Source organism: Miscanthus floridulus, chromosome 12, assembly GCF_019320115.1.
Source record: "Miscanthus floridulus cultivar M001 chromosome 12, ASM1932011v1, whole genome shotgun sequence".
Classification (NCBI taxonomy): domain Eukaryota; kingdom Viridiplantae; phylum Streptophyta; class Magnoliopsida; order Poales; family Poaceae; genus Miscanthus; species Miscanthus floridulus.
The window spans coordinates 56241290-56261442 of NC_089591.1; the positions used below are offsets into that span (position 1 = coordinate 56241290).

General features: G+C 46.6%; 1 protein-coding gene across 1 annotated transcript; it reads right to left on the reverse strand.

The window, feature by feature from the left end:
* Positions 1 to 2083: 2083 nt before the first annotated feature.
* Positions 2084 to 13120, reverse strand: LOC136495923 (small ribosomal subunit protein uS17-like; the record flags this gene model as incomplete). Its single annotated transcript, XM_066491706.1, has 7 exons — positions 2084 to 2116; positions 3224 to 3236; positions 6899 to 6928; positions 11374 to 11463; positions 11559 to 11703; positions 12880 to 12980; positions 13068 to 13120. Coding segments are annotated over 7 exons (465 nt in total), but the record flags the coding sequence as incomplete, so codon positions are not given.
* Between the last annotated feature and the right edge of the window lie 7033 nt (positions 13121 to 20153).

Consider the following 20153-nt stretch of genomic DNA (forward strand, 5'->3'; position numbering starts at 1 on the left):
TTCTTTCGCCCTTTGTCATCTTCTTCTTGAAGCCAAGGCCACACTTGTCACCATAGTTTCTTTGAGTCTTCAACATGTGCTCAAAGGTGACTTTTGAGTTGTAGCACCTCTCTAACATATTGCTCAAATTCTTCACTTCATTTTTGAGCTCATTGTTCTCCTTCAAAAGGTTAGTCTCACAAGATATAGAAGTAGAACAAGCATCTATATGTGAAGAGCATGGCATATCTAATAAGTCATCACAAGAGGTGGATACATGCTTCTTGCCTACATCATAAGGGTTAGCAATAATATGTGATTGATCAATTGACCCATGTGATGAGCTCTCACTATTTTAAGTTTTTTTTGTTAACACTTTAATGAGAGAAGCTTGTTGTTCTAATAATTCATCATGAGATGCAAGTAGTGTCTCATGATTCAATTTTAGCTCATCATGTGAAGATTTGAAAGCATCAAGTAATTTCTTATATTCTTCACAAGAGTTCTTTAGAAACGAGTTTTCGTTTTCCAATTTCAATGTTTTAGCTTTCTCATTTTCTAAAGACATGGTTATGCTAGCAAGTCTACTAACAAGCTCATCATATGAATCAACATGATCAACCACATTATCATTTGATACCTTTGTGTCACCTTGTGGCATGAAACAATGTGGTGTCATAGGAGAGCTTGTAGTAGCATCATCATCATGGCTTGAGCATGAACCAACATCATGATCAAGTGTGCATGGGATAGCATCATCATTTGCAACACTTGTGACATTGTCATCACCCTTGTCAAGTGATCTTGTGGTGTGATCATCATCATCATCACTTGACCATGAGGTGGAGCAATCTTCCACAACTACCGAATTGTGGCTATGCTCGACACACTCATGCACCTCCTTCTTGGGCTCATCCTCCTTCTTGAATTTGCCATCATCCCATATGGAGGAATCACTGAAGGTGCGCTTGATGGACTCCCATATCTCACGAGTGGTTCCCATGTAGTTTACTTGTTTCATCAAATCAAAACTCAATGCATCCATTAGAAAACAACAAGCATGTGTATTAAGTTTATAGAGAACTCTTTGAGCTTTGGTGAGATTTCTATGGTCCAAGATATGAGTGAGACCACTAGTGACAATCCACCAAAATTTACGTCCCTTTGCACGAAAATGATCAAGCATGTGATTTTTCCAAAGTGTAAGGTTTATGCCATAAAAAATGTGTGTCTCACAAACATCTAGCCCTTTAGACGCCATCCTCTCGGGTCGGTGAAGACCACAAATGAGAGACCTCGCTCTGATACCACTTGTAGGGTCGAGATGGTGACTAGAGGGGGGGTGAATAGTTGTTTCTAAAACTTAATCGCGTCGGCTAACCGAAACAAGTGCGGAATTAAAACTATCAATCTAGCTAAGACTACACCCCTCTATCAATGTTCTCTAGCACCTTGCAAAGATTCTAATTAAGCAACAAAGGTGCTGGGCTAACTAGAGCTCATCTAACCAATTCTAAAAGCAAGGTCACACAAACTTATGCCACTAGTATTTCAAGCAATGAGGGAGCTCCTACACATGCTAGTAAGCACAAGCATAAAGCCAACTAAGCTCACTAGCAATGCTCAATAACAAGGCAACCAATGCCAAATTAGAGAGCGCAAATACTTAGCTACACAAACTAAGCAAAGTGACTAACAAGGTTACACAAACCAAATTAGCCACGCAAGGGAGCTACTTCTATGCTACACAAGCAAGAAGGTAACTAGTGAGCTACACAAGCCAACTAATTACAAGAGCAACTACACAAGCACAATGCATATAAAAGTAATCACAAGCTTGTGTAAGGGGATTGCTAACCAATGGGAAGAACTAGGTTGACACGGTGATTTTCTCCCAAGGTTCATGTGCTTGCCAACACGCTACGTCCCCGTTGTGTCAACCACTCACTTGGTGGTTCGGTGGCTAATTGGCATCACCTGCCAAGCCCACATGTTGGGCACCGCAAGAACCTACCCCGAACATGAGGGTAGCTCAATGACACGCTCAACTAGAGTTGCTCTTCGTGGCTACCACGGGGCGAGCACAATGCCCCCTCACAAAGCTCTTCTCCAGAGCACCACACAAGCTTCTTGCAGGCTTCAACGGAGACCACCACCAAGCTGTCTAGGAGGTGGCAACCTTCAAGAGTAACAAGCACCACCGGTTTGCAACTCGATCACCTAGTGCCACTCGATGCAACCTCACGATGCAATCGCACTAGAATCGCTCTCTTACACAATCGGATGATCACTATCAAGCATATGTGAGATGGAGGGCTCTAAAGCACCCACAAGCATGGACACAATGTCCCTTAAGGTGCTTAACTCTAGCCATGACCGAGGCCACCTTCTATTTATAGCCCCACAGGCTAAACTAGCTGTTACCTCTTCACTGGGCAAAACTTGGGACGACTGGACGCTCTGGTCCGATCGACCGGACGCTGGACCTCAGCATTCGGTCGTGTGATGCATGCCATGTGTCCCCTGCTTCAAATGCTATTCGCCCAATCTCAACGGTCATCTGTTGACCGGACGCAGCAGTTTGAACTGACCAGACGTAACAACCCTAGTGTCGACAGAATATCGTCGGCAGTCCACCGAGGGGCATCCCGCGATGGTAGATTTGTCGATGGGGGTGCACGTAATCAGGAACCAGATGGTGACACAAGGCGCAGAGATAGCGATTTAGATAGGTTCGGGCTGTCTGATCGATGTAATACCCTATGTCCTATGTCTTTGGTGTATTGTATTGAGATGTAGTAGATAGATCTGTGTATCTTGATGGATCCTATCCGCTAGGGGACCCCTGCCTCTCCTTATATAGTCTGGAGGAGCAAGGTTACAAGGTAAGTATCCTATTTGGTACTATATAATGTCTTGCGGTGCACGCCAAGCAGCACCGTGCATGCCTTGATCTTGTGGGCCGAGCCACCTCTGATGGTGCAGCCCATGTCTTGTCTTGAGGATACCGGGGGGGGGCATACCCCCACACCCAGTGTCCGGTCATTTCCAGTAAGGTACCAGACATGATCGGACGCGTCTGGTCGGTCACGATCGGATGCAGCACCAGCGTCCAGTCACTTCCAGCTACTCTGCTCTGCCTACATCACCACACGTCACCTTGACCGGACGCACACAACTAGCGTCCGGTCACTTCCAGCGCCAGCGTCCGGTTGATGATCGACGCCTGCACGCTGTCTGTCACCATTAACTGGACGCTGGAACCTAGCTTTCGGTCACTGCGTGACCAGAGTCTGATCCACTCTGTGGGACCTTTCTCACCTCCGTTTCATCACCGAGTTGATCCATATCAACTCCAACTTCATCTCCTTAGCAAAAGTGCCAATAGCACCAAGTGTACACTACCATGTGTATGTGTGTTAGCATTTTTACAATCATTTTTCCAAAGGATTAGCCACTCAATTTGCCACGCCACTCAATCCTAGCAATGATGCAAGGTTAGATCACTCGAGTGACACTAGATGACCGATATGCAAATAAGTTTGCCCCTCTTGATAGTATGGCTATCTATCCTAAACCCATTCATAAACTTCTCTACACACCTATGATCGGTGAAATGAAATGCCCTAGGTTATACCTTTGCCTTGCGCATTCCATTCTATCTCCTCCAATGTCGATGCAACACATGCACCAACATGATCAGCAATGATATGATCCACTTCATATCATCACATGATCATATTGGTTCATCGATCTTGACTTCACTTGCTTTTCACCATTGCCATCATCTATTGGCACCAAGTCTTGCTTAAGCTTCACCGTCATGCGGCCCATCGCTCCAAAGCCTCTGACTTGCCCTTTACGCTTGCAATCGGTCCATCAAGCCAAGTCTTGTCTTGATCTTCTCCACCTTGATCACATGACTCAATGTCATGTCTCATATGCAATGAGCTCCTTCATCATCACATGTGTGAGCTTTGCAATATCTCCAAGCCATTTTCACCTTCATGACATATGTTGCTCACACATATGTATTTGTGGACTAATCACTTGTGTATCTCACATAAACACAATTAGTCTACCTAGGTTGTCACTCAATTATCAAAACCACACAAGGACCTTTTAGGGAGTCCTGTTGAGGCTAAAGTATTTAACCCAAATATTGGGACGCTAGATCCCAAAATAGTGAGTTGCTATTTCATTGGCTACCTAGAAAAGTCAAAAGGTTTTCATTTCTACTATCCAGACAGACATACAAAGTTTGTGAAAATGAGACACGCTGTCTTCCTAGAGGATGAAATGATGAGGGGGAGCATGGTAGCTCGAGAAATTGACTTTGAAGAGAAGCGGGTGTATGCGCCCACTCTGATGATTCATGAGCCATTTTTCTCACTACCTGCTATCGCTGCACCAACAGTGTAAGATACTATGGTGCCAGCACCTGTTGTTATTCCATATGTGGCAATAATGAATGATGATGAGGAACCTGTTCTTTAGAATCTTGTAGAACCTATTGTCACGCATGAGGGGGAGCAACAACAGCCTCAAACAGAAGATGTGCCAAATGTGGAGGCCCCTAGAAGGTCTCAAAGAGTTAGAAAATCAGCTATTCCCGCTGACTATAAAGTATACAATACTGAGGAATTTCAAATGGAGGATGATCCCACCTCATTTGAAGAAGCCCTAAGAAGTGATCATTCATCAAAGTGGCTTGTGGCCATGGAAGATGAAATGAAATCAATGAATGCCAATAAAGTTTGAGACTTGGAAATAATTCCTAAAGAAGCCAAAACAGTAGGCTATAAATAGGTCTACAAAACTAAACTTGACTCTCAAGGAAATATAGAGAGATATAAAGCACGACTTGTGGCAAAAGGCTTTACACAAAGAGAAGGGATTGATTACAATGAGACATTTTCTCCAGTCTCATGTAAAGATTTCTTCAGAATCATAATAGCATTAGTGGCACATTACGATTTAGAATTACATCAGATGGATATAAAGACGACATTTCTCAATGGGAACTTGGAGGAAAATGTTTACATAGCACAACCAAAAGGTTTTGTCATGGAAGGAAAAGAACGAATGGGATGCCGCCTAAAGAAATCCATTTATGGATTAAAACAAGCTTCAAGACAGTGGTACTTGAAGTTTGATCAGACAATATGGGATTTTGGGTTTAAAGAGAATGTTGAGGACAATTGTGTCTATGCAAAGTTTAAGAATGGGAAGTTTATCTTCCTTGTCCTATATGTGGACGATATCTTACTTGCTAGTAGTGATGTCAGTCTACTACTAGAGACAGAAGTTTTTGTCCTCAAAATTTGATATGAAAGATCTTGGTGAAGCCTCGTTCGTTCTAGGGATCAAGATTCACCGAGATAGAAGTAAAGGGGTATTAGGACTATCATAAAAGGCATACATAGAAGGGATCTTAAAGAAATTCAGTATGCATAAATGTAGTCCCTCACCTGCTCCTATAGTCAAGGGCGACAGATATGGGGATTTTCAATGCCCCTGGAACCAATATGAGATCGATCAAATGAAAGCGATTCCATATGCTTCAGCTGCCGGAAGCTTGCAATATGCTCAAGTATGTACGCGCCCTAACTTGGCATTTGTTACCGGGTTACTTGGTAGATTCTAGAGCAATCCTAGAATATAACACTGGAAATTGGTAAAGAAAGTCTTGCGATATTTGCAAGGAATGAAAGGCCTCATGATGACGTATAGAAGATCTGATTCACTCCATATCGTGGGATATTCAGATTCTAATTATGCGGGAGATGATATAAAATTCACGTCTGAATATGTATTCACTCTTGCAGGAGGAGCTATTTCATGGAAAAGCTCAAAGCAAACCGTCACTATATCGTCCATAATGTATGCCGAGTTTGTAGCGTGTTATGAGGTAACGGGGCAGGTGAATTGGCTAAAGAAGTTCATACCCAGTTTGAAGGTGGTTGATGACATCTATAGACCACTTAAGTTATACTACGATAATAATTCGGCAGTACAGTATGCTCACAATAATAAGTCAAGTGGTGCTGCCAAACACATTGATATAAAGTATTATGTTGTGAAAGATAAAGTCCGGGATCATGTCATAAGTCTTGAGCATATAAGTACCGAAAAGATGCTCGCGGATCTGCTTACAAAAGGCTTACCACCCAACATGTTCAGAGAACGTGTAGCCGGCACAGGTTTAAGGGAAAGCCTATAATTCCTGGACAAAAGAAGGCCCAAAGTTAAGTATCTATTTTAGAATAGAGTGGTGTGTTGTAGCTGTTAAATCTATCGGCAATTAACTGTGACGATGAAACATGCTCTATGCACTAATCTGTAATAGAATGAACAAAAGTAAATGATATGAAATTGAAAGATGGTAGAAGATCAAGTGGGAGATTATTAGATTGATCTCTAATCCCAAACTAGGCCTAACAGCCCAGTTGGGCCTTTGATCCGCGCCCTGATCGGGGGCGCCCAACCCACTATGGCTAGAGGGCCTCTGTCACACTGCGCAATAAATAGAGATGGGGGCCGACGGCTCAAGACACGAGGTTCGCCTGAGCTGAACTCCCCACCGAAACTTAAACCCTAATCTGATCTAGAGGGGCATAGCCAGTGATGGAAAGCCACCAGCCGCGCCGCCCCGCTCCACCGACGTCGACGACTTCATCGACCTCTTCCCTAAACGTCACTGCCCATGCGCAGACTTCACCGACGAACGAGATGGCCGACGCCTCTGGATCGACTCCCTCTGCGGTGTTAGGCTTGACATGTCCATCTTGTACCCCTCCCTTTTTCTCTTGTTCTACCTACTGTTACTGCACTAGTAGATGTTCTAGGGTTCATGATTCTATTCAATAGCAAGTAGACATACTAGTTCTATGCCTATATATTCTATTCAAAGTCTAACACAATGAACCTTACAGTCTTTGACAGTGACCTGAAATTAAAACAGTACAACATAAGTACATTTACAGAATAGAGCGATTTTTTTAATTATAACCTTTTTTTGAATATAATTTTAAATCTAACACTGTCGTTTTTTTAAACTAACACTTTTAGCCGCGCCTATTGCCCTAGTGCGGCCAAATGCCTATGCCGCACCATGCATGGTGGCGCGGCACAGGGCTGACATGGCGTGGGCCGGCCGGGGGGGGGGGGGGGGCGCTGACGTGGCGGGTCCTATCGCGCCACCAACCATGGTGTGGCAGTGCCACGCCACCGACCCTAGCGCGTCAGTGCCGCGCCCTATTGCGTGGCGTGGCCGGACTGACCATACCGCACGAGCAGCCACACCACCTGGCCGCTGCGCCTGCCGTCGGCCTGAGCTACCTGGATGGAATCGAAACGCGTCGCGCCCGTATTTTGTTGAGTTTTTTTCATGGCTGAATAGAGAATTTGATAAGCCAATGATTAGTTTTTCGTCTTCATAATACGGTTATGCACCATTTTAACTAATCAATTATGAAAAATTGCCACCGGTGTCCAGATACGCCGGGACTGCCAGTTCCCAAACGCAGGGTACTTAATCTCGCCGGCAGTACTGCCACGACTCAACGAAACAAATAAGAAGCAAATTGACAAGCTGTCACATAACATATTCATTGTTTTGACATAAGTTTGACATAACATAACCAAATAACCCTGCAAGTTTCGGATGCCAATATTCGTTTGACCTAAACAAACTAAGACCCAGGAGTGTAAAAATCCCTCGGACGCCTCTGTCTCTTTGGATTTGTTGGCAACACATTGGGAGTGTAGCCAACATCGGTATGGTCGCATCAACGGTGCGTATGGCTCGTACCCTGCAGGTATATGATACGCACGATTACTTATAATTCTTTATGATTGTTAGTTCATGGAGCATACGTATTGAAACAAACTATCTTTGTTAGTACCTGTGAGGCTCCTTGGGTGCCAAACGGGGCACCACCTAGCTGAGACATGCCGATATCGTCCTACGGCCATTCGTCCCACTGGCCATGCTGTCCGTGGAAGCCCGGGGGATCGTCGTCGTCGTCGTCATCCTCCTCCTCCTCGTCCTCAGTTGTAGGGTCCTTCCTAGTGCTATGATGTGGTGGTGTACGCACCGTGGAAGTGGCACCCTGCGTCATCGGCTGAGAAGAGCTGGCTGGTGTCCTCAAAGAGGCTGAAGACATGCCACCTGACCGCGCGGGAGTGGCGGTTCCTTGTAAGGAGTGTCCATGCAGCTCAACTTCTGAGCTAGCTTCCTGCAGCTCTTCTTCACCTTCTGCATAAATAGACGTTAAAGTTAGTTCATTAGCCAAACGCATATACAATAAAGACATATTTTCGAAACGGACAAGTTTATGTTTACCTCCACAAAAGCTGCGTGAACGCCTGGCCCCTGCCCTCTAGACTCGTGAAGCCAGAATGCTGCTTCGTTGGATAGCCTTGCCAATTGTGTCACCTGAGTACAGAAACGTGGTTGGACAGTTTTAGTATACATACTTAATACCAAAAGGATAACAAATTGTACCACTCAAGTATCTTACCACATATCTTTGAAGCGGGGCTCTCTGTAGCTGTGTGTCCTCCCTAGTGGTAATGTTGTACACATCTTCAATGACATCTTCCTCCGAGTCCTCGTCAATCACCACGTCAGTGTACGGAGGCTTGATATGTGTCCTCGTAGACCTGTGAAGCCACTGCAGGTACTCATCGAAGGTATGCTGGTCGTGTGGAGGACCCGCAAGGACCACATGTGGTACCCTGGTCTGCCACAAATGGATGTACGAGCTGTGTGTCACGCACCGATCCTTGGTCTTGTACCTCTTTCTGTGGTCAAACCCGCAACAAAACGATATTAGTTGTACCAAACACACCTCTGAATTGTAGCATTGTTATTAATCGATAACGCACCCGTGCAATACTTGATTGGTGGAGTAAAGTGGTGGTGGGTAGCCTGTCATTCTTCCAAACTATCTGCAGACCTAGATGGGCAAGTGAATCTTGACCACATGGAAGAAAATAAGAGGGACATCACAACGATACTCGTGTGACTCGTCCCTAGTGACAGGACTCAGATAGTCCTTGAGCTCCGGAGAATCCCAAGGACACCAAAACACCTAAAATTTCATAATTGTGTTAGGTTGTGGTATAGTGTACATCGAAGAAGACACTGCTACGATAGTATAGAGAGCATAACCTGGTGCTGTGTTAGGATGTTGAGACCGTTCGTATACTCCCTATACTTGCACCACGCATTCCCTCTAACTAACTGTGCTTCCGTCCAGATATACAGAGCTGCAGGGAGTGTATCATGCCCGTTCCATTGCTGCATTGAACACGATAATGAATTAGCAACAAATAATCTCATCATATCTAACTGCCTGGAAGAATATAATGAACCAAAGTACTTACCGGTAAACCATTATTAAGGGGCCTCCCAACGGGTAATCGTTCCCAACACCAAACCTGGAGTAGGTAGGAGCAACCCCCAAGGTTCGCATGTCCTGAGGTGCGACGGCAGGCAACGCATAACTGTCGATACGTCCATGCCAGGACTACGCTGCCCCAGCTATACCCCGCTATGTTCTCCCACGGCTGGCGAAGTATGTCAAGGAAGATCCAGCTAATGGTGTTGCCCGAGGTGTCTGGGAAGAGGAAAGCACCAAGAAAGTGCCAGAGCCACACTCGAGCGAACCTGTCGATCTGTGCCTCCTCAGCTTGTGGGTTCAAGTACTCAAAGCGCTCTGTGATCCAGGACGACGAAACACCGGAACTTTTCCTATAATTGATCAAAGAAAATGAGACCCGATACCAACTGTAAAGCAATGCAAGTATTAAATAGGCTTGAATTACTCACTTATTTTCTTGGAAGCATCGTCATCCGGTGGAAGAAAACCAGTAAACTGAGTCACCAGCTCTCTCCAGTGATCGTTGTCAACTATCCCTGTCACTGGAAGTCCCCCCAACCGAAGGCCTAAAATAGCCTTGACGTCCTGCAACGTCAAGGTCATCTCGCCACACGATAGGTGGAACGTGTGGGTCTCAGGCCTCCACCTGTTATAAGAATAGAACGACTGTTAATTGCCTCTAATTTGTTACAAGAAAGTTTACGTACAAGGAATGCACTCGCACCTGTCCACAGCTGCAGTAAGTACTGCTGGATCAAGGGGCGGAAGACCGTGGTTGACAACACGGACAAGCTCGAAGAAGCCGATACGCTATATGTACGGCGTATAACGCTCGTCCCACTGATGCGCCCTGGTGTGAGTGCGGGGCCTCAAATGAGGCAATGACACCTCTACGTCGTTGTCACTCAAGATGTGTGCTCGGTGCTGGTCGTCGTACTCCACCTCTAGAATGGGGTACAACGGGTGCTGCGTGGGAGGGGCCATCCTATTACAAATTGATAAACAAAGCATTAGAGTATTCAAATTAACAAAATTCAAGTTAACATTAGTAAGTTCACAAACAAATCACAAACAAATTCACTAACCTAACTAGCCTAAATCTCTAAACCCAAAATCCTAACTATACTAGATAATAAATACATAATCAATCCATATAAAACTTTGGTTCTAAAATTACAAGTAATCTCTCCGGCTCAAAATAAATACACATCTTGCTTCTCGAGTAGTCAAATATGTTTAAGTTTGATCAAAACTAAATAAACGGTATCAATATTTCTATCTCCTAATAAGTTTATTACGAAAGTATACTCCATGCTTAATGTAATAGTACATATTGTGTTTCATAAATATTAGTACGCTATTATATAAATTTGGTCAAAGATACTAATAGTAGATACAAAAAATACTAACTATACTACATAATAATAAAAAAATGAAATCGAGAGGGAGGTACCTTAGGAGCGGGTGGTCTTGACGCGCGGCCGGCTAGGGTGCTACACGGCAGGAGTGGCCGGGCGCGGCGTGGGCGAGCGGGCGAGGCGAGGCCGGGCGGGCGCGGGCGCTGGCGGCGGCGGCGGCGTTCGGGCGTCGGGCGGCCGGGCTCGCGCGGGGGGTATGTATCTGCTCCTGCCGTGCCACAGATAAGGGCGCGGCATTGCCGTGCCATGGTCGGTGGCGCGGCAGGACCCACCACGTCAGCGGCCCCCCTGGGCGGCCCGCGCCACCATGTATGGCGCAGCACAGGCATTTGGCCGCGCCAGGACAATAGGCGTGGCCAAAAGTGTTAGTTAAAAAAACGACAGTAGATTTAAAATTATATTAAAAAAGGGTTAAAATTAAAAAAAAAATTCGAATAGAGCAGAGTGCCAAAAGGGCCAAGATAGATATTTCATGTCAAACAGTAGGACAAATTATATTGAGCTTTGCCAATTGCATTTCAGAAACCATGCCATCCAGGTAACAACGTTACAAAAAGCAGGTCCAGGAATGATAAAGCAAGTTTTACCTGCACTGGCCAATGATCACATGATCTCCTTCCTTGACACGGAAGCATGGTGAAATGTGCGCAGGGATGTTGGAGTGCCTCTTCTCATACCTACACAAACACCAACAAATGGTCAGTTAGCAAACAGACAGCATGAAGGCATGAGGCAATCAGCAAACTTGGGCCAATAATGAATGTTAGCTTGCCTCTGGTACTTCTTGACGAAGTGAAGATAATTCCTACGAACAATGATGGTCCTATTCATCTTAGCACTGTGGCATGTTCCGGCGATGATGCGACCCCTGATAGACACAATGCCAGTGAATGGGCATTTCTTATCATTGTAGGTTCCTGCAACAACAAAGAAATAAGGGAAATATAAATCACAACTGAATTAATAGAGCCCATCTAAAATCAAGCACCTAAAACAACCTATAAGGTTACCACAACTTTCTTGAAACAAAACTGTAATCACTTCATCACTGTCGAAATGAAAAATAAATGTGACAGCCTCAGCTACACGTACAAACAGAGAGATTCATCATCTAAAATTACTACAAATTGCATTAGCCTCGATATTCAGAGCATACACCCAACAAATGGACCATGGAGCATGTGATAAGAGTTCACACTAGCAGTGATGTATAATAATATAATATAGTTTGGCATGAATAACATCAAATATACAAGGAAGACTTAACCAGTATAAGCTTTTAAACATAGCAAGGTGAAAGCTTCCAGGTCACCAATGTGATTGTTCAAGAGAGACAAGCTTCCTTTTTAACATCGTCGGTATATGGGCAACATACTTAACCGTCTAATAAACTAGCTGATTTCTATGTAGTAGTTGTAAGGGCGTCTCCAATGCCACGTGACGGAGTGAGATGCCAAAAAACCTTTGAGCTAGAGCACGAGAAGAGCTAGGATGTTTTTGCACGCCCCAATGCAAGAAAGACACGCCTACTCCATCTCTCTTGCATAGGTGAAATGAGAATGTATAGAATAAAGAACACATTACATGTAACATGTGGGGACACATAGGATGCGAATATGCAATGGCATAAGAGCTAGCACTTACTCCTACCATTGGAGATGCCCTAATAGCTATAGACAGGGATCATAATTTATAACTTACTATTGAATTCCATTCCCAATTTGCAAAGCTTAGGGAGTGTTCGGCTAGCTGTAAAGCCGCTGGTGCTGATTTGTATGGCTGATTTTTTGAGAGAGAAAAATACTATACCATAGCTTATAAGCCAGTTTCGCTGGCTGATAAGACCAGCCGAACACTCCCTAAATCTAATTATATTGCATTTTTCTGAAAGCCTTAATATAACTTATGTCTAAGTTTTTGGATCGATCATAATTTAAGAATGGACTAAATGTAGTTATGTCTAAGAGACATACAAGTTGAAACAGCCAGAATTGTTGAACTGGTGAATCATTAACCTAGTCCATAGCTTTATATGAGCTAACAAGCCAATATAAACACCAGCGGCTTGGCTGAAGAAGAAAAGAAATACCGACCTTCAATGGCTTCCCTGGGTGTCTTGAAACCAAGGCCAATGTTCTTCCAGAACCTGTTTCCTCCCTTGCCAGGCTTGTTCCCCTTGGCGGCCTTCTTGGAACTGAATTCCAAAACAACTCATAAGCCTCGCATCCAAAATTGAATGAATGAAACAAAGGCGCGTCAGAAATAAGCGCTTGAATATTACCAGAGAAACACCTTGGGCTGCTTCAAGAAAGCCCTTTCCGTCTGCAGAGACAAAAGAGAAAAAGATGTTTAGCACTGACAGTAATCAAACCCATCAGATCATATATCAAGATTGGAACCCAACCAACGTCTGGACTAGTGCAGATTCACGTAGTCCACACTCTTCATAGCATGATAACACGCAGCCAAACCATTCTTATGGTGAAAGTTCAATTTCTACTTCTGCGTTTCCAATCAATAGCGTCGCTAAAGAGCGTATCGGCCTATAGATCGAGCCACAAGGCTGCGTACTACACGGGCACTTATACCAGACGATATGGGATCTGCCACAATCAAGCTCACCCAGTGGCCGAAACAAGGGGTTCCAAAGGCATCTGACCTGCTCCACCATGGTCGCCGCGCTAAGGAGAGACGCTGGAGCCCGGTGGAATGACGGACTGCTCCGTGTTAGAGTTGATCTCATCCGATTCGGCCCAACGGTCGAGTCGGGCCTTGATTCAGTGCCTTGATCGGGGGCATCCAACCAAACCAAGGTTGGTGGGCCCCCGTCGCGCAGCACCATATAGAGTGAGGTGGGGGCCAGGGCACATGATACGAAGTTCATCTGAGCCGACGGACGCCCCACCTACTTCCTAACCCTAGACCGATCGAGAGGGATGCTGCCAGCGACGGGAAGTCCACCGCCGCCTCTGCGCCACCCGATGTCTACGCCACCGCCGGACTCCTCAGTTTCTCCTTCCCCGACGCCCTACATCACCGACATGGCCATGGACGGATCATGCTCCTCCAAACCCAATGGTCAGAGATCTCCTACACCTCTCTCTCTCACTGTCTCCCTCTCTGTATCATGTTATAGGTCGAATTGAACTAAGCCAGTAATGTATTCACCCTCCAATCTGCACCTAGATGATCCTAAGAACATAACAATGATATCAAAGCCGCTGCTCTAGGCGTAGATCCAGTAGGGGAAGTAGCAATTTAGAAGGAGATGAGATAGATCCGGTTCGAATCGAAAGAAAGAAAGGCAGAGGGTTCATCGAACCCTAAACCCTAATCGGGTGAAGAAAAGAGAGTAGGAAAGAGGTCTTGGTTTTCGAACGCCGCTCGAACCCTAACCCTAACCCTAACCCGCATAGACAGCTCGGGGAAGAAGAACAATATTCAAACCCTAACCCTAACTCAACCTAACCCTAACCCTAAACCCCAATCAGACAAGATCCGAGAAGAACAAAGCAAGATCCAATCAAAGAGAAGGGGAAAGGGGAAGAGCTAGGGAGGCGGCATACCTCGCCGGCCTCCACTCACCGGATCACCTCAAGTTATATTACTTAGGGTTTTAAATCAATTTTTATTAAGCGAAAATGCTATAGAACGCATATACGGAACTTTAATAAAGTTTGTGGTACAAACTTCGTAGGTGACAATGAAATACCTGCGATCGAGAAATGAATTCACTAGCTTGCATGATTAATAGCTTGGAAATCGATTTTTACGCGAATTCGATCTAGACTTAGTCGAATTTCCTATGTCGGAGAACGATTTGACGAGGCCAAGTGTGGCAATTTTTGTAGGCGAATTGGATTAATTAGTGGTGTGGTTTCATGGCTGGTCTTGATAGCCTAACATGCCCTCTTGACTATAGAATAGGTGGTTCGCCGTTTGAAGTAATGGATTTGATTTTTGGGGTGCTTTAAAAATCGTGCATGGCATGTTTCCGGTCGGTGTTAGCATCGGGGCACGGTCACCATGCCTTGGCTCGGCATTGCAGCGCTGGCTTGCTCGACGTGCGCGCACACCACTGTGCAGGCCCCGCATCGCCGCTGCCACGTCCAAGCAAGTGACTCACGCACGCCCTCACGCCCATCGTCGTGCTCGGCGGGACACTGGGGCCGGCGGGCCCTAGCCGTTCTGCTGCCGCCTACCTCTCTGTGTCGTCGTACTGCTGCTAGCCACGATCACGAGTGTTGGGTCACCACGTGCGCCCGCACTGCTTGCGTCACGTTCACCTACGTCATTGTGCTGTCGTCCTATCACTGTGCGGCCTGCGCTATCACCGTCGCACATTCACTGCTGTTGTCGATCTTCATGTCTACATGCACATGGGCTTGCCCCGCCTAGCCATTGCATCACATCTGCGCTCGCTGTGATGTTGCGTTGCTGCCTCCCCAGTCCAGTGCCAGCCACTACGACGCACATGGCCGAGCCGCCGTCGGCTTGTATTTATGGCAGTGCGGCCAACAATTCCTGAGCGTATTTCATTGATCCCCCAACGGCCTATAGCACGTGCGCGCTTGAACTACGAGTTGACAGCCATGTCCTACCATAGCAACGATGAGCCAAGCCATGTCTGTTTCCCCCTGTTTCCTCTATCGTCATGGTCGCCGGACCCGCACCTTCAATTCGACGTGATGGAGTCACCTCAGTCCAATTAACCTTGCCCACAGCTTTGCTATGTAGTCAGCCAGCCACTCGACCCCGCCGTGCAGTGATCCTTGCCGTGCCATGCTCCAATTTGGAGCTTTCTTCCCGCTAGGTCGATAAGACCATATCGGCATGCGTCGACGGCAAAGCCCAGACTCTAGAGCTGCTTGCGTCAATCTGTTGCACCGCCAGTCTTGCCTCGACCCACCCATCACTCGACGTACCCTCGTCGAGTTGCTGCCATCTCCTAGATGCTCCTGATGCGGTCTTGCCACCGCGGTGCACCACCGCACCGTCCATGCGCACGCGGCTAGTTGGACTCGACCCGCCTCCGACCAAACCACCACATCGACTGGGTTTGTGGTGAGTTCCTTGAGCTCACAAGCTACCCCTACAGCTTCGACATTGTTGTAGCTCACTGGATCGTCACTGTTTTGTTGTAGGAGCTCTGTCGCTATGGTCCGACCTTACTACGACGTCCTGGCTCACGTTTTCATCACCCAATGTTTTGCGTTCGCACCTAGGCAAGTACCGGCTCCTTAGATAAGGCGGGGTGGGTCCTGGTTGCCCGGCGGGGGTCGTCGGTGCCATCGGCCGCCGCACCAGCGTGCGCGGCCAGGTCAGGGACCCCCTGATGTGAAGATAGAGTGTTGCAAGGACTGTTTTGCATATTCGTAGACTGAAGGAATAGTGTGCTTAGTGCTCACGCCATTACCAGGTAGCCTAAGGGTGTTTTCACAAAATGATCGGCGCGTGTGGGCCTTCACGTTGCGGGCTGTCTCTGCGCAGTTGGGCCACGCTCTGCGTGGGCCACACTGGCAGTCGCGTGCGCGCGCTGCGCGGGAGTGGGATGAGCCGCGTTGGGCCGCGCCGTGCTATTTTGCCCTTTTCTTTTCTAACAAATTAGTTAATGCTTTTCTAAATTACATTGTGAACTGATCTTAGATAATCAGTATAAAATTATGTAAGTGTCCAAAAATCACAAAGTAAATTTTGTTAGTTTCCTAAATTCATGATCTAGCTTTTAGTGTATTTAGTTCATACAGTTCTGTGGTATCTTTAGGGTTACTTTAATTGTTGTAATATGCTTGTTGTTATTAGGATTATTTAGAGAATGAATTTTCATGATGAAATGGTAGAAGTGTTAGCTCTAAAAATTTTACAGTAGACTCATGACATTATTAGGCACTCACTGTAATTTTTGAAGCCTTAGAATAGGTTGATAAATAGAGTAGCTAGTACTTCTGGTTTTATCACATATAGAGTAAAGCGATATTAAGAATAGGAATGAATTTAGTTGCTAAGGCAATACATGCAACGTTTCATACCTCTTAGTGGTAGAAATAGGCAACTTAGCATGTCAGTTGGTAGAGCTAGCTTAGTAGCTTGATAGCTGTATTTTATTTTAAGAGTTGTTGTTGCCGTATTACTAAGTGTTGCATCATCATTTCATGCATGTAGATAACGAGTTGATAGAGTTCGTGTCTACGGGCGAACATGACTATGAGAAGATAATTAAGGAGTACGAGGAAGAGATTCTCGTATAGGAGGGAGCTCTGGAGCCATCAGTTGCTGACTTTGTTGACACACCGCCTGCCCAAGGCAAGCCCCGGTGCATAACCCCTATTTTTGAATGATCATAGAATATATATATGTGATATGCATTTATGTTACATACATTTTATGGAAACTACATGTATAGATACACTTACCTATGAGTCCTACTAGTATAGGTCGAGTAGCTGCTATACTCAGGATTTTGGTAGCGTGAGTAACCTGCCGTTACTCACAATAGGTGATTATTATGATCACTCATGATAAATGGTGGAAAGGAAAAATGAAGACTGGACAGGGATATGGTATGGGTATTGGTGGGTGTAAGAGGTTGTGTTCTGTGGCCAATGGAGCATAGCTTGATTACACTTTTTCCCTGTCTGTGTCAGTTAAGGACCAACCATTGCATTGGGTTCTAGGCAAGTCATAGACTTATTATCCTAAGCACATACTTGGGTATGGGCGCAGGGAAGGCTTGTTGCTCTCTTGTCGTGGGTTCCGGCTCTTTCTGGACTAACTGATTGGAGACAGGGATGGTGGAGATCTAAGCACCACACTGAGTCTGGGACTCAAGAGCGGGGGCTTGGAGTCCAAGTTTGGACGGAGACCTAGACCCCGTGATAGAAGAATGATGAGCTGGTCCTGCTTGTGCCTAGAGTACAAGCAGGGCGTGTGTTTCGGGATACCCAGCTAGGTACATTTATTCATGAATCATCGGCGTTCCAATACGACTTGTCTACAGTCTAGCACCATACTAAGAACTGAAAGATGAAAGGTGATGAAATGGAACTATTTGCTCAACTCTTGCTTGAAAGTAGAACATGTGCTCACATAGGCCCCGTTCGCTTTGCTGAAAAAACAAGCTGAAACACTGTTCCGGCTGATTTGTTGTGAGAAAAACATTGTTCTGGCTAAAAAAACAAGTTAAAAAGTATGAATTTTAAGACAAGCGAACAGGGCCATAGAATGGCTGGATAATTGTCGGTGTTTCGTACAAGCACCGGCAAGTAAATTTATAGTAATGTGCGTTAGGCTCGGATGGTGCGCTAAAGGACACAAGATTTATACTGGTTCGGGCTGAATATCCCTACGTCCAGTTTGTTGCTGCTCGTGTTATTAGCACCGTGAATGGTTCATAATAGGGGATACAAACGATCGAGAGAGGGACAGGTCCCAAGTCTCTGATGGAAGGGTTAAAAGGAGGCCAAGAGCTTGGTAGCAGCTTGACTGTGTCTGTGTGTCGTGTTGTTCGATCCCTCTATTTGGAGAAAGCACATCCCCTTTTATAGATGAAGGGGCTGGCTTTATAAGGGTGAGGGCTTAGAATACATACTCTACCTAGTCTTATGGCTCACATCTACCCAGCCCTCTTTTCTCATTCTGATGAGTGCGAAGGATGATAAGCGCCTACAATACTGTTGATGCCCCTATAGAATGTCAGGATGTCTGCAGAATACTGCCCTATGTAGGATGGGCTGCAGTATAGTGGTTTTGACTTATGAACCTTGCCTAGTCTTGCTCCGCATGCCTCCTGGCTCCTATGAGTCTCTGTCGGAGGGACACGGGGTCGGGGTCTGGAGTAGCGCTGTGGGCAAGGTCCCTTGATTTGGTGGACCCGAGAGGTCAGGAAGCAGGCACCACTCCCTTGGGTCCATAACATGGCGATGGCATGTCCGTCCTTCGTGGAGATCGCAAACCTTTTTCTAGAGTGTAGTGGTTGTTGTATATCTTTGTCAGGTTCTGTGTCCCAGAGCTGAAGGCGGCGCCTACAACACTACAGGGTGAGGAGCACGCTCCTGCAATACCTTTTGGGCTCTGCGGCACCTGGAAGGGTCTAAAGCACCCGTCTAGTCGTTCCCTGGTAGTACCTTTCCTGCCGGGGCGTAGGGTATGGTCCTTGAAGCCGCGGTTGACCTGAACGTCTAATCTTGCTCCGTGCCCATGATCATGAGGGAATGAAGGAGAAGTTATCAGGTAAGACAAGACCAGTCTTTGGACATCGAATGGGGCGAGGTTCGTCCTCGGTCGTTGGGTGAGATAGAGTCCAGTCCTTATCCCTTGGGCATGACTGAGCCCACCCCCTAGGGGTCGGGCAAGGCAGAGTCTATCCCTCAACCCTCAGGTGAGGCAGAGCTATCTCGAAGGCGTTGGGCGGATCGGAGGCTAGCCCTTAACCCTCGGGTGAGGCGAGGCTGACCCAAAGGCATCGGGCGGAGGTGGAGACTAGTCCTTAGCCCTCGGGTGGGGCGAGGCTAGCCTAAAGGCGTCGGGCGAGACGAAACCAAACTTCTGTCATTCGAGCAAGGAACGTAGCGGCGCCCTTATCCGTCCTGAAGTTTTTAACGTTCGATGGTTATTGGTTCCACCTCCTGGGGTACCCTAGTATTAGGTTCCCGATAGTAGCCCCTGAGCCTCTGGGTGATTTGGATAGAATCACCTAGGGGGTGTTCTTGATTTCGCCGAAGTTACTTTGGCGGAAGGTGCGCGCGAGCGCACCCGATGGGTGTAGCCCCCGAGCCCTCGGGTGAGTAGGGTCGCTCGGCGGTTGTATTGGACCCTTCGCGGGTAAGGCTGAAGGACTTAGTTTTTCATCAACTAGATATTTTTTCAAGGAGGTCGTGGTATCCCATTCGTGGGGATCTCATTCAGGGCTGACCTAACTGGGGCTTGACCATGGACCGAGATCCGGTAATACTTGCGTCCTTGATTTCGGACCATTCGCGGACCCATCCTCAGTTGGGCCAGCCGCCAAGCTTCTGGGCCCTAGGTGGGCCAAAGAGGAAGAAGTCTTCGTGCCCTGCATTTCCCAGGTGGATAGAGAGTCCGGATTCGCCAGGGGAAGGCGAACCATCCACCGTGATTTTTGGTGGGAGAGGATAGGGACTGCGGGCGCGTGTCCCACGACGTGACGTGGCAGTGCGCGTGGCAGGCCTAGAGATCGAGGCGGATGGTTGCCCTTCTCACGTCTGTCGCCCCTATAAAACCACGGGGTTCGCCCCTAAGGTTTTGTATTTTGCTCCCTTGCCTTTGCGTCTGAAACATCCACCACTAATCGCCCTAGCCTCCTGTGCTCGCACCACCATCATTGACCAGCTCGCGTCCATGTTGCAGC